The sequence below is a fragment of the Saccopteryx leptura genome, chromosome 10 (assembly GCF_036850995.1).
Source record: "Saccopteryx leptura isolate mSacLep1 chromosome 10, mSacLep1_pri_phased_curated, whole genome shotgun sequence".
Taxonomy (NCBI): domain Eukaryota; kingdom Metazoa; phylum Chordata; class Mammalia; order Chiroptera; family Emballonuridae; genus Saccopteryx; species Saccopteryx leptura.
In genome coordinates this window covers 65,180,636-65,193,822 of record NC_089512.1, presented here as the reverse complement: position 1 = coordinate 65,193,822, position 13,187 = coordinate 65,180,636, and the positions used below count along the sequence as shown (strand labels likewise).

At 45.8% G+C, this 13,187-nt stretch overlaps 1 protein-coding gene across 3 annotated transcripts in view; it reads right to left on the bottom strand.

The window, feature by feature from the left end:
* Positions 1-7,548, bottom strand: part of EIF4E3 (eukaryotic translation initiation factor 4E family member 3) — an 83,997-nt gene extending 76,449 nt beyond the window's left edge. For all 3 annotated transcript variants that reach the window (XM_066351809.1, XM_066351808.1, XM_066351810.1), the window contains exon 1: positions 7,346-7,548. In XM_066351809.1, the coding sequence (XP_066207906.1) occupies positions 7,346-7,473 (128 nt within the window). In that variant the 5' untranslated portion in view covers positions 7,474-7,548. The remainder of the gene's footprint in view (positions 1-7,345) is intronic.
* Between the last annotated feature and the right edge of the window lie 5,639 nt (positions 7,549-13,187).

Here is a 13,187-nt window from a genome sequence, read left to right as displayed (position 1 = left end):
AAAAAATGCTAACATCTCAGGAAGTAATAGCTCATGAATTATAGATACCATCGTATGAAAAAGGTAAACATCACTATTCTAACACATGCATTTTTTCATTAGTCAGAGAGATTGAGACAGTGTTATCATAAAAGTAAAGGATGATTCTATAAATACGGTTTTTAGACAGGGCTCTCCTCTCTCCCTACAAATTTTGAAAGTGGAAGTCCTTGGCTTAATTATCTTCGATGACACTGGTCCTTGGTTTCCTTCTTTGTGAAATTAAGTGGCAGGCCCAGACTGCCTCGCACATCCTGTCCAGCTCCTGTCTTTCAGATATGAAATATGGGAGAGCTGTGTCCCCTCATTGTCCACGGGATGCAGTGAGTGTTCAGCGCAGTTGGGACCCCAGGACTTGGGGGTCACACAGTACTTAATTCAAATCCTGTTTCTGATCTGTATTAGCTGTGTGACTTCAATTAAGTGACTTCTCTGGCCCTCACTGTTTTCATTTATAAATGTTGCTGATATGTTCTACTTAAATACTGTGAGGATTTTGTGGATAGTTATGCCCAGTACCCAGTCTAGTAACTACCTAGCACCCTGAAGTACATGGAAGTTAAAATTAACAGGTTAAGGTAGAAAAGGATGTTTAAAACTTTACATGGTACAGTATTTTCAGCGAACGGAGACAGATGGCCAGTATACATGCATACAAAATGGCTGATGAAAGAATGAACGATGACGATACTCCACCTAATTTGAGAAGTCATCTCATTTCAGTAAAGAGAACAGTGCTAGGGGAACTACTAAGCCAGGAATATGTCTCCTAAAAGCCAGTCTTCCGGTTGAATTTGCCATCAAGCTTAGCTGTCGGAGGGAAAAATCTGCTCAGGCTCATTCATGATGAATGATGTCCCTTATAGATCACTCACTCCTTTAAATCACTTCTAGACAGATTCATTTCAATCACTTTTAGATAGATCTGCGGCTTGTGGTGACAGCAGCTTGCTGTTTGAGAAAGAGTCACAGACAAAAATGATTCAGGGCCTATCATTAACATTTAATAATATATCCATGGAAACTATATAATCTAAATGGTTTATTTTTGCATTTTAACTAGATGTTGGTTTTGTCCTGCTTCCATCTATTGTAACTCCTAGCCTACAAGCTCCTTAACAGTAGCAACTGGTACTGGTTTGATCCTGATACACAGTTAATCCTTCAGCACATGGAGGTTGGCTGAAAGAGAGGCATGGCTATGTCAGAGCTGACAACAGAACTGAGCAAGGCCAGGTTTTGACCTGTCATCGTGGCAGATCACTAAAGTCTTGCTAGCTGTCTGAGGTTTAGAAACAAGGAAAAGGCATCTCGAACATTGAAAGGAGGAAGTCTATTTTGGAACAGTTAATCCCGGGTTAGAACTAGTTAATCCTGGGTTAGAACTAGTTAATCCTGGGTTAGAACTAGTACTAACCTTTCTGAGTGAGGATGTTTAGGAGCCACAGGCCTCCTATCAGCAGAAAGCAACCACTGACCCCGAGTTGGACAGGCCGTGAGCCCTCACTCAAGGCCCTTCCCTGTTTGATCAATCCAGAGACCTGTGCCCCTTACAGGAAATAAAATCCTAGGACTTTAACAGAGATTGTTGGTTCAGAAAGGCAAGAATGGGGGGGGGGGGTCACGGGAATAGCTGAGATGTCAGCCACTCTCTACCTCTCAGCTACGGCCTTTCATGCAGCCTCCTGCCCTCTCCTGGTCCCCACGGGTCATTCTATAAACAAGGATGATTTGGGGATCTTCTTTGTGAAGCCTGGCCTACCTCCACAGATGAGTTTTGTTATTATGGAGTACACTGTGGAATGCATTTGAGAGCATGGCACCCTGAATGGTGGGGCCCGCTGGAACTCAGTACCTTGCTGAGCTCATTACTGGTGCTGTTGAAGCGTACAGCATTTGAGACAACCTTCCTGGGAGGCCCAGGTCCAATGCTGTCGTCATTTTTGCATTCTCAGCACCCAGAACAGTGATTAGCAACTAATATGCTCAATTAACTCAATCAATAAACAGAGCAGTCATTCTCAAGTTTTGAGGCCTAAGGCATTTGTTGGAAATGCACATTCTACCCACAGGTCTCACTAAGTCTGAGCAAGATGGTAAGCCTGAATTTTAACAAGCACAGCCAGGTGATTGAAGGTAAGTGGTAAGGGACTACACCTGAAGAAAAATGGCAGGGTGCGGATAAATTCTGATGGGGTGGGGCTGGTGGGAGATGGCCGCAATGATCCACCTTCATTACTAAAACATAAAACACAAGAACACAAACGCTCACTAAGCATCTACTATGTACATTGAATTGCACTTCTAGGAGTCAGACAAGGAGCAGTTAGAGCCTCATGATCAAGGAGGGACAGAAAAGGCATCAATGACCCTTAAATCAAAAAGTGCTATAAAAAGTGCTGTGGAAACACAAGGTTGTGTGCTTAACCTGCTGGGACAAGGGGCTACTGAAGGACAGCTCCAGACTCTGATCTTAGTAAGGCCTTGTACGATGGCAGCTTTTCAGGCAGACAGAGGGGAGAAGGGCATCCCAAGCAGAAGAAACATTGTGAGAATAATCTCAGAGGCTGGCAAGTCCATACTTTATCCAGGAAAAGAACCAGTAATCTGCTGTTACCAGAAAGAATGGACAGGCTGTGGTACTTTGTTGTTGGGGATAGGTAAGCCATGAGGCTTAGAAGGAAGTAGATTTCATATTAAACACAGAAATATGGAAATCTGTACCATTATCTCTAAGTTTATAGTTTTCACTTCTTTTAAAGCTGAAGAATGTTATTTCCAAATTAAAGTGACCCATTTGTAAAAGCAAACCAACACAACAAAAACAATCTGAGCTGTGCTAGTAAAGTCGGGGTGAAGATCCAAAATTTCACCCATCTGGCACATGCAACCCCACAAGCAGAGGCACCTGTAGGTGGTGAGAGACAGAGTCAAAACCCGTTGCAGAAGCAGAGGGGGCAGGGAACCCTGGGATGACAAGATCCAGTGTCGTTTAGGGGGCTGACCCTGCCAACCCAGGTCGGGGAGGTACCTGGATAAGGGGAAACTGGAGTCAGGTAGCTAGTGAGGACCTGGGGCTAGAGCGAACTGGGTCTGTAGAGAGGGACATGGGGAGGAGGGTCGGCTGAGGCTTGGAACAAGCTTTCCACCAGTGAACCAACAGTCGCAGTACAGAACTGGATGAAGGAGGGTGTTTGAGAGAGAAGAGGATTCAAGGGACAAATGGAAATTCCAACTTTGAAAAATGTGTAGGATGGTAGTATTGCTACACAGCACATGGTAGGTAGTATGTGTCCAGAAATCAGGAGAGAGGTCAAGGCTAGAGATGCAGATTTGCAAATGATAATCAAAGTAGTACAAATCCACCACGGCAGAAGGCAAGTCTCTATGGATAGAATTCAATAATGCCCTTCAGTGTAGGCCAACTTGTGCTAGGCCCTGATCTAGGAGCTGGGATAGAGCAATGGATAAAGAACCCTGTGAAGCTTGCATTCTAGCGAGGGAAGACTGGCAAATGGGGCTAGTCCTATTGAGAAAATAAAGCAGGTTTGCCATATGATGGGGAGTGTGTGTCTGAATGTGCATGCCATTTTATATCAGTGCTCAGGGACAATCTCCCTGAGAAGATAACATTTGAGAAGAAGCCAGAAAAAGAAAAGAAAAAGCAGAGGTGCTTAGCAGATGATGGAAGGAAGAGCATTTCAGGCAAAGGACCATGCTGAGGATGATGGAGAAAGAACAAGGGGGCCAGTGAGCTAGAAGGGTGTGGGCAAAAGGGTTAGCAACAAGCAGACAGAGGGAGGAAGCTGTCCTGGGTGGGGGCAGAAATGCTGCAGAGTCTAGGAGCTGGGACAGAGCTGTTATAATCACTTTGGCTTTTGCTCTGTGTAAAACAGAGAGCAGAAAAGTGACATGCTTTAACTTGGGTTTTAAAGAGACCACTCTGGCTGCTGTGATGGGAATGGGATATAAAGGCACGGGCAGAAGCAGGGAGAGCAGTTTTTCACCCAGGTGAGAAAGGTGCAGCAAGCCAAGGTCTAGGATGCAGGTCAACACACTTTAACGGTAGAATCAATAGCATGTGTTGATAATGGATGGCAGAGGCACAGGAGAGAGGAGAAACGGGGAAGGTGAGGAGGAGTCACAGATAACTGAGATGGTATAGAATACACTGAGGTCGAATGTGCATTAAACATCCACAGGGACACAGGAGAAGCTGCATTTGCAGTGTCGAGTTTGGGGCATCACCGGTGTACAGATGGAACGGAAGGTCTTGTGACTGGATGAGGTCACGGATGTGGATGGAGACAAGAAGATGGCTGAAGACTGAGTCCTGTGGCTAAAACTCACAGGAAATGGGGTAACCATGTGATGAAAACAAAGCAGAGACACACACAAACAAGAGTGACCTCCAAGAATCAAGACAGGGCAGGGCTTTAAGTATCCAGAAAACAGAAGGAAACTTCATTCTATACCCTCAACCAAAATTACCTCCCATGTGCTTAAATCCAGAGTCTATTTAAAAACAACAACAAAACCCCCAATAATTTCATATTGGAGTTTACTACTAAAAATGCAAATAACTCCACTGAGGAGTCTAATTCAACCACAAGGAGAATGAATGAGGTTGTTGGCTTATTCACACTGAATTCATCAGATAAGCTGCTCTGGTGGCTGTGGATGAGATGTGCGAAAGGGAGGGGGAGGCCCTGGCCGGTTGGCTCAGTGGTAGAGCGTCGGCCTGGTGTGCAGGAGTCCCGGGTTCGATTCCCGGCCAGGGCACACAGGAGAAGCGCCCATCTGCTTCTCCACCCCTCCCCCTCTCCTTCCTCTCTGTCTCTCTCTTCCCCTCCCGCAGCCAAGGCTCCATTCGAGCAAAGTTGGCCCGGGTGCTGAGGATGGCTCTGTGGCCTCTGCCTCAGGCGCTAGAATGGCTCTGGTTGCAACAGAGCGACGCCCTAGATGGGCAGAGCATCGCCCCCTGGTGGGCATGCCGGGTGGATCTGTCTGACTGCCTCCCCATTTCCAACTTCGGAAAAATACAAAAAAAAAAGGGAGGGGGAGCAAGCGGTTAGTAACTTGAGAGCATGAAACATAAGTGTTAGAAGTTAACATTATTTAGTATTTATGTGTCAGTGTTTCATATTCATGGCTCCCCTTTAATCCTCAGTCACAGTCTATGAGATATGTCCTATGATTATCCCCCTACTACAAACAATGAAAGTGAAGCTTAGGAAGGCTAGCTCACTTGTCCATCATCACAGCAGGCTGAATGATAGGACAGGCCAGGAGATAGATACTAAAGGGGAGCTTTAAGTAGTGGGAGGCCTTTGGATGATGTGGAGCTCAAAACTGACGTCTCTGGTGGCAGATACTAGCTGAGAACCTTACCACTCTCTCTAGAATCTTGTTCTCTAGGGGAGAAAGTTGTAAATGAACCTCTAGAACTCAATGTGTTCATTCCCCAAAGAGGAAGGGGCAGCCTACATAAAAGTAATGGGGCTCCCAAAGAAGTGGAGAAAGTTCAATAAAAGCTATGGGATGACTGATCAGGAAAATGAATTCATGTGTGCAATGTTGGAACTAGTTATAATTTCTAAATTAATAGAGTCATTTTTATTAAAGAGTTGGACACTGTTACAATAATAGTGTTTCACCTGACTTCTGGCTTTCAGAGAATGAAAATGTGCAAATGTATAATAGGAAAGCTATAGTTTGTCTTCATTGAAGTTACCATGTTCTTACCTTAAAGGATACCAAATATTCTTAAGAAGTTGTGTGTTGTTATATAGTCTTAATATTAGACCATTTATAAAGTGCTGCCTGTTAGGTAGACTAATTTTTGACCTGTTTAAAAAGAAACTCTCTGATACTGTTCCCACCATTCAATAGTAGTCAAAATTTAGACCACAGGTTGAGGTTTAACTCCTCGGAAACAGACACCAGTTAACAAGCACAGTTACCGCACACCCCTTAAAACAAAAACACCATGATTTCATTTTGATAGTTTGCCAAAACCACACTTGTTCTGACAGTAAAATGCTCTCTTAGCATCCCAGAATGAAAGTGAAAATATTTTGGAAAATAAGACTTGCTGTATCTTCCCCATCTCCAACTTCTTCTTTGGGTGGGAAAAGACAATGACTCCAAGTGTGAATTCTTATATACTGCCCACAAAAATTAGAGGATATTTCAAAATGAATACGAAGCGATAAAATATCTCCTATTTTTTGTGAGCAGTGTAGATGGGTGCTAATTCCAACAGGAAGAAACAATGAACTTGTCTTCCCTAAAAAGATGAATATCACTTTTAAAAAGTCTTGAAGCATTTTATACAAAGCCTATTAAGACCACATTTGTGTCTGTAAGTACATTTCATAGAAAACTGTCACATACATTTCCTCCTAACAGTTTAACCATAGCAGATACAGTGCTATCAAAACTTTCATAAGCTCTTGGGACAACCCTGGGGTGTTACGTTGGACATCCACTATAAAACAGATACTAAAAAAAGACTTTGTATTCATCAATTTATCAAAAATTTCCTGTGCTCCTACTGTGTGCCAGGCACAATTCTAGGTGTTGAGATAGAGCAAGTGTCAAAAACAAAGTCTGTGCTTTTGGCCCTTAACAGAGGAGAAGTGTTGAGGGACTGAGACAGATTGAAAGTAAACAGATACATAATAATACACTGTGGTACCATTAAGCACCATAAAGAAAAACAAAGAGGGCGGAATGGTGACTTGTTGCAGGATGGGGTACGCAATTTAGATATGGTAGTCAAAGGCATTTCTGAGAACAGCGCACTTGAGCTGTCCCTTGAGAAAAAGTCTCCACTTTACTGACAAGGTGAGGTATTGTTCCCCATTGAATTCCCAGCGCCCAGCAGGTGTGTGGCTCCGCAGTAAGTGCTCAGAAAAAATGCCTGCCCAGGGGAGGAGAAAGAACTCAAGGAGGGGTGCGGCTGTCTTGCTGGGCGCGGGGTGCAGGCACTGCGTGCTGTCCAGTACCGATACCGCACTCTGCCAGGGGCGGGTCAGCTTTCCCCAGCGCCGTCACAGCCAAGGTTGTGTCCCTAGCTCCCAAGCCACCACCCAGCCCGAAGCTCGCCCGCCGTCATTCTTTTAAAAGTAACAGAAAAGGAAAGTGCGGCCGAAACTTCTGGGGTTGCGCCTGTTCTCTCGCAGCCGCTCGCCCGGCCCACGCCGCGGCTTCCGATCCTGCTCTGCGCCGGCCTCAGCGGGCGGAGGGGTCCGGCGGCAGAGAAAGCGACGGCGCAGGCCGGCGCGCACAGCGGGGCCCTCACCTGTCCAGCCAGAAGGTCCAGGGCGAGTGCAGCGGGATCCCGCCCGGCTCGGGCGGCAGGACCGGCAGCTGCTGCAGACCTGGCGGCAGCGCGGGGGCGGCATCGGTAGCGGCCCGGGGACTCGCCATTTTCCCCGCCCCGCCTGCCACAGCAGCGGACCAGCGGACCGCGGGGCTGGCGGCGGCTGAGTCACCCTGCCGGCCCACGCGCCTGGCCCCGCCCCCCGCCGGCTCACGCGCCCGGCCCCGCCCCCACGCCGGCCGCCCCGCCCACGCCCCGCCCACGGCCTCGCGGTTCGGCGGGGCAAACAGAAGCTGGCCAGTACCGAACGAGGTGGGGGCCAATTAGGCACGGAAATGGGCACGGACCCGGGCAGAGCAGCGGCCTGCGAGGTGGACGCGGCCTATCAGGGTAGGGGAACAGTACCGGTCAAGCGGCTAATTCTGCAGCCAAACTGGAGGTCGACAGTTGAATGGAGGGGGCTACAGAAAGACGGAGGAATGACTCCACGGTGGAAGGGAAGGAGGCCTAGTGGGTCAAGTTGGCAGATAGTTGGACTATGAGTGGAGGGATGAAAGGGAAGATAGAGGTACAGATGGATGTGACAGACAGATGCAATGGGCCCCTCTGGCCAGATAGATAGAGACTGGGATGCCCAAAACTGCCCATAGAAAGGGCCAGAGTACCAAGGCCAAGAACCACGGACTCAGGCATGACGTTGTAACAGGTCAGCCTTGCATTCCTCATGGTGACAACATTTTCCACTTCGCTGATTTGAAGGGACTAGAGCCTCCAACCCACCCTCTCTAGGGTCACCATATGCCATAGCCATGGTCCCAAGCCTGACCCAAAGTGTGGCCAAATTCAAAGGGAAGTTCCCAAAGTCGGCGGAAGTTCTCTAGGCTTGCCCCAAAGCACCTGCAAGGAAGGAGGAGGAAACCAGGCAGTCCTGAACAGAGTCCTCTGCTTTCCGCACCTCTGAATAAAGAGGAAGTCCCTATGCTAGAAGATTCTTGAGGGATTCTCTTGGCACAGCCCCTTACAGGTCTCTGTCACTCTCTCAAAAGGAGAGGTGCTAGGACATAGGCATGGATACTCTCTTTAACCCTGAATTTCTGGATCCGCCCTCCCTGGCCTTGAACAGTTTCAGCTCCTCATAGATTTTCCACCTGGCCTAACATGCATTGTGCTCTTCGCTTGAGCATTCACTGGGATGAACCAGAACAGGAGCTGCAAATTCAGATGGGTTCAGGGTCATTACAAGAATCGTAAATGCCTATTACCAGTCCCGGGGTAGGTGCCTTCCCCAAGTATTCAAGTCCCGATAAAATGACAATGAAAACAAGACTATTGCTTTTTGACCCTTGCTTCAAATGTAATTTCTATACAATATATGATGCTTGAAACAGTGACAAAGTCCTTCCAATTCTCAGATACTGGCGGTCCTTTGGTTAAATGCATTTTTAAAAACCTTGCCTTTTATTTTTTCAAGAAAATACATATACGGTATTGTTTAGGCTGTCCTGAGCACTTTATACTTAACCCAATCCTCACAACAATCCAATAATGAAGGTACTATTATTGGCCCATTTTATCGATGAAAAATGGAGAAGTTAAATTAACTACAAAATCACACAGTACGTGATAGAGCCAGGATTTGAACACAGGTATTCAGACAACAGTCAAGGCTTTTAAGTGCCAGGTTCTACTGCCTCTCTAACCAAAAAATCTAACAGGTCTACGTAGTAAAAGTAAGGAAATGAATAGGAAGTCTTCCTTCATCCCAAGGCTATCAGTCTTCCTGCTTAGAGGAAACCACTTGGAACAGCTTCCTTCCAGAAAACACAAGTATGCACAAAAAGCATGTATCTAAACATATAAATTGTATACCCACCTGTATCTTTTATAACAGTAATAGAAGCATTTTATATCATTGCTGCAATCCTTATTTTACTTAACATTATATATTTGAACATTTTTTTCCATATCAAAACATATAGATGCTTTATTTTAAGAATAGCAAAGTAACCCATTCTAGAGCAGTAATATTTACTAGTCCTCAAGATTTCTGTGGTGTATAATCATTTTCTTTTATAAATAATGCTACCATAAGCAATTTTGTATTTGATGTGTTTCCTCATCTGTACAAGTTTATTTCAGAACAAGCTTGGAGAAATAAAATTTGTCTTATATTTAAAATTTTGATATATTTTACTATATTATTAGTTTGTAAATAATAGTTGATTCTGCAAATTTATATTTACTAAGTAACATTTATGTTTACAAAATCCTAGAGCATTGCTGGGAAGGGAGCTTGCTGTCTGACGGTCAACACTAGTCAAACTGTCCAACTTCACTTCTTCCAATGTCCTTTAAAAACACCCTCAGCAAGACGGGGCTTAATTTACAAGTTTTATCTGCAGTTTCTAAAAGACAGTATGCACCAACTGATAATTACTTTCAGAAGTTAGAAGAACAGTCTGGCAATTTTTATTTACTGAGTAGCAATTATGTACCTCCCTCTCTTTTTTGCTTTGGCTTCCAGGATGCTCAATACTAGATTTGATACTCAATCACAACAACATTAGTATTAACCAATGAAGAAGTATCACTATTTTTATATTATTTCATTGCTATCTTTATTGTAATAACCTAATTTCACATATGCATCTTATACAACCCCTTAAATCTATTTTGGAAGTAGAGGATATCCAAAAACATATTTAAATGAGCTTTAGATTAAAAGAAGGTCAGGTGATGTCACTAAGGTGAGAGGCAAGGATAGCACAATGAGCATAACATTCATTCCTTCCTGTTTGAAATGTGTTATTACTCTTCAGAGTCATCCTTAGAAGATAACAAATTGAGAAAATTCTCCTTGTCATCCCCCTCTGTAACTGGACAGCAGGAATTAGAATTTCAGGGTAGAAAGGGAATTTGAAGATTATCTAAGCCAACCTATCATTTTACAAATGAGGAAACTGAGGCCCAGAGAGGTGAGGTGACTTACCTGAGGCCACACTCTAGAAAATGAAAGAGCAGGTCTAGAGCTTGGGTAGCTTGAGATCCAGACTAATATGTATTGAGTAACACGTAACTCAGACGGCTTGGGGTGGCAGGAGAGAGGAAGAGAGGGTGACCACACAGCCCCTAGCAACAAAAACAATAAAAAGGACTTGAGGCACTCATAAATAATTAAGCAATTAGCTGCAGCAGCTATTTCCCTCCCCTCCAGCATGCAGTCACCAAGGCAACTTGGGCTGGGTGCCTGCTGGTTGCCTAGTAACAGTATGGTCGGCTCCCCTGACACACTCCATAGGCATCAGAGGATTTGAGAGCAGGGAAGAGCCTTAGGGAGCATTATTCTAATACTTTCATTTTCCAAATGAAGAAATGGAGGCCCAGAGAAGCTGAGCAACCTGTGCAATGACACACAGCTACTCAGAGACTCAGCCAGGCTTTCTATTTCCAGTTGCTGCCCATTGCACTAGGGCTGCCTTGGGGACACTGCAGATGGTGGTGATTGGGGGGAGATTGCTCCACAGTTCCTAAGAGAAAGAGGAAGTAAGACCCAGTGAACAAGCAAGAAAGAGACAGACCTTGAGCTCTCATATGTAATTAGCTGGTAATCCCATCAACCTAACTTTTATCATCACCATGGCAACATGGGTGAGGTGGGTGCTGGTTGCCTAGTAACAAGTGGTCCTCTCTCTTCCACTCACATCTGGCTCCCTGGGAATCACAGGAACAGTAGAATGTTGGAGCTGGAAGGGAAGGCAGAGATCCTAACTCAGTCTCTTTCTTGGACCACTGAGAAAACTGAGATTTGAGGACACTGCAAGGTCACACAGCCACTGACCTAGCTAGTGACAGGGACCCATTGTTGGCCAGCCAGCCTTTCCTGTATTCCCTCCATTATTGTCTCTGTCACAGCACTACGGGGAAAAAAGTGAAAACATTAGAGGGGAGTGGTTGGTGGGCCCTTGGAGGTACTTCTAGCAGTTGTCTAAAGGCGGCTATGCCACACACAAAGCCTGGCACACAGATCTACAAGGAGACACTATGCACAAAAGTTCCATCCATGTTCTCTAAAGTCAGAAAACCTCAGTCAAAGCCAGCTCTCCCCAAACCTGGCAAGCTTCTTATCCCTCTGTGCCTCAGTTTCCACATCAGAGAAATGAGCATTCTGACAGTGCCTAGCTTTCAATGAGCATAAGTCATCAAGATTCAATGAGAAAGTGGACACATCAAGTGACTGGTATATCGTAAGAGGCAGTAAACGTTAGGTGGTCATTTATTCTACATTCAAAAAATATTTGTTGCATGTCTGCTATACAAATGCCCTGTCCTAGGCTCTTGAGATTCATTAGTGACCAATACAGAAAAAGAAATCCCTGTCTCCAGGAGCTCACTTTCCAGTGGAATGACAGTGTGTGCATGTGCATTTTTTAAATGTTTGTTGACCAAGCTGGGGAATTTATTGGCAATACCCTATGTTTATGTTACTGGGCTCCTTCACTAAGTCTGAGAGGTTTCCTTTTTACAGGGTGTGGGGCTTTAAATATGCAGGCTGTCTTATATGTGGGAACTTCTTTTTCTTTCTTTTTTTTTTTTTTTTTGGTCAGAGACAAAGTCAGAGAGAGGGACATACAGACAGGAAGGGAGACAGATGAGAAGCATCATTCTTTGTTGCGGCACCTTAGTTGTTCATTGATTGCTTTCTCATATGTGCCTTGACTCGGGGGCTACAGCAGAGTGAGTGACCCCTTGCTCAAGCCAGCAACCTTTGGGCTCAAGCCAGCGACCTTGGGCTCAAGCCAGTGACCATGGGGTCATGTCTATGATCCCACGCTAAAGTCAGCAACCCCATGCTCAAGCTGTGAGCCTGCGCTCAAGCCAGCAACCTTGGGGTTTTGAACCTGGGTCCTATGTGTCCCAGTCCCACACTCTATCCACTGTGGCACCGCCTAGTCAGGCTCCTTCCTCCCTCCCTCCCTCCCTCCTTCCCTCCCTCCCTTCCTTCCTTCTTCCCTCCCTCCCTCCCTCCCTCCCTTACCTTTCCTTTCTTCCTTCCCTCCCCCCTCCCTCCCTCCCTCCCTCCCTCCTTCCTTCCTCCATCCCTCCCTTACCTTCCCTCCCTCCCTCCCTCCCTCCCTCCCTCCCTCCCTCCCTCCCTCCCTCCCTCCCTCCTTCCTTCCTTCCTTCCTTCCTTCCTTCCTTCCTTCCTTCCTTCCTTCCTTCCTTCTAAAAGCTAAAGAGAAATAGGAAGACAGTGGCCACTAGATGGCAGACTTCAGACTCCCTAGGGCATAGGGAGAAGCCACAGGCCTGTGGCACACTTCCAGCAATGGCAAGTAGGTCAGTTCTCGAGTGATGGCTTGGAGGGGTGGGGGAGACGTGAAAATTCCCTAGGACAGTGGGGGCGGTGAGGGAGACTGTATCATGGTTTAAGAGTGATTACTGGCCCTGGCTGGTTTGCTCAGTGGATAGACCATTGGCCCACCATGCAGACATCCCAGGTTTGATCCCTGGTCAGGGTACACATGAGAAGTGACCATCTTCTCTTCCCCCCCTCCCCCTTCTCTCACTCTTTCCCCCTTGCAACCAGTAGCTCAACTGGTTAGAGCGTCAGCCCTGGGTGCTGAGCTTAGCTTGGTTGATTTGAGCATCGGCCCCAGACGGGTTGTCAGGTGGATCCCAGTTGGGGAGCATGCAGGAGTTTGTCTATCTCCCCTCCTCTCATTTAAAAAAAAAGTGATTAACCCTATGTACAAAAATTAATTTCAAATCGATCAAAGACCTAAATATAAGATCTGAAACAATAAATTACTTAGAAAAAAAA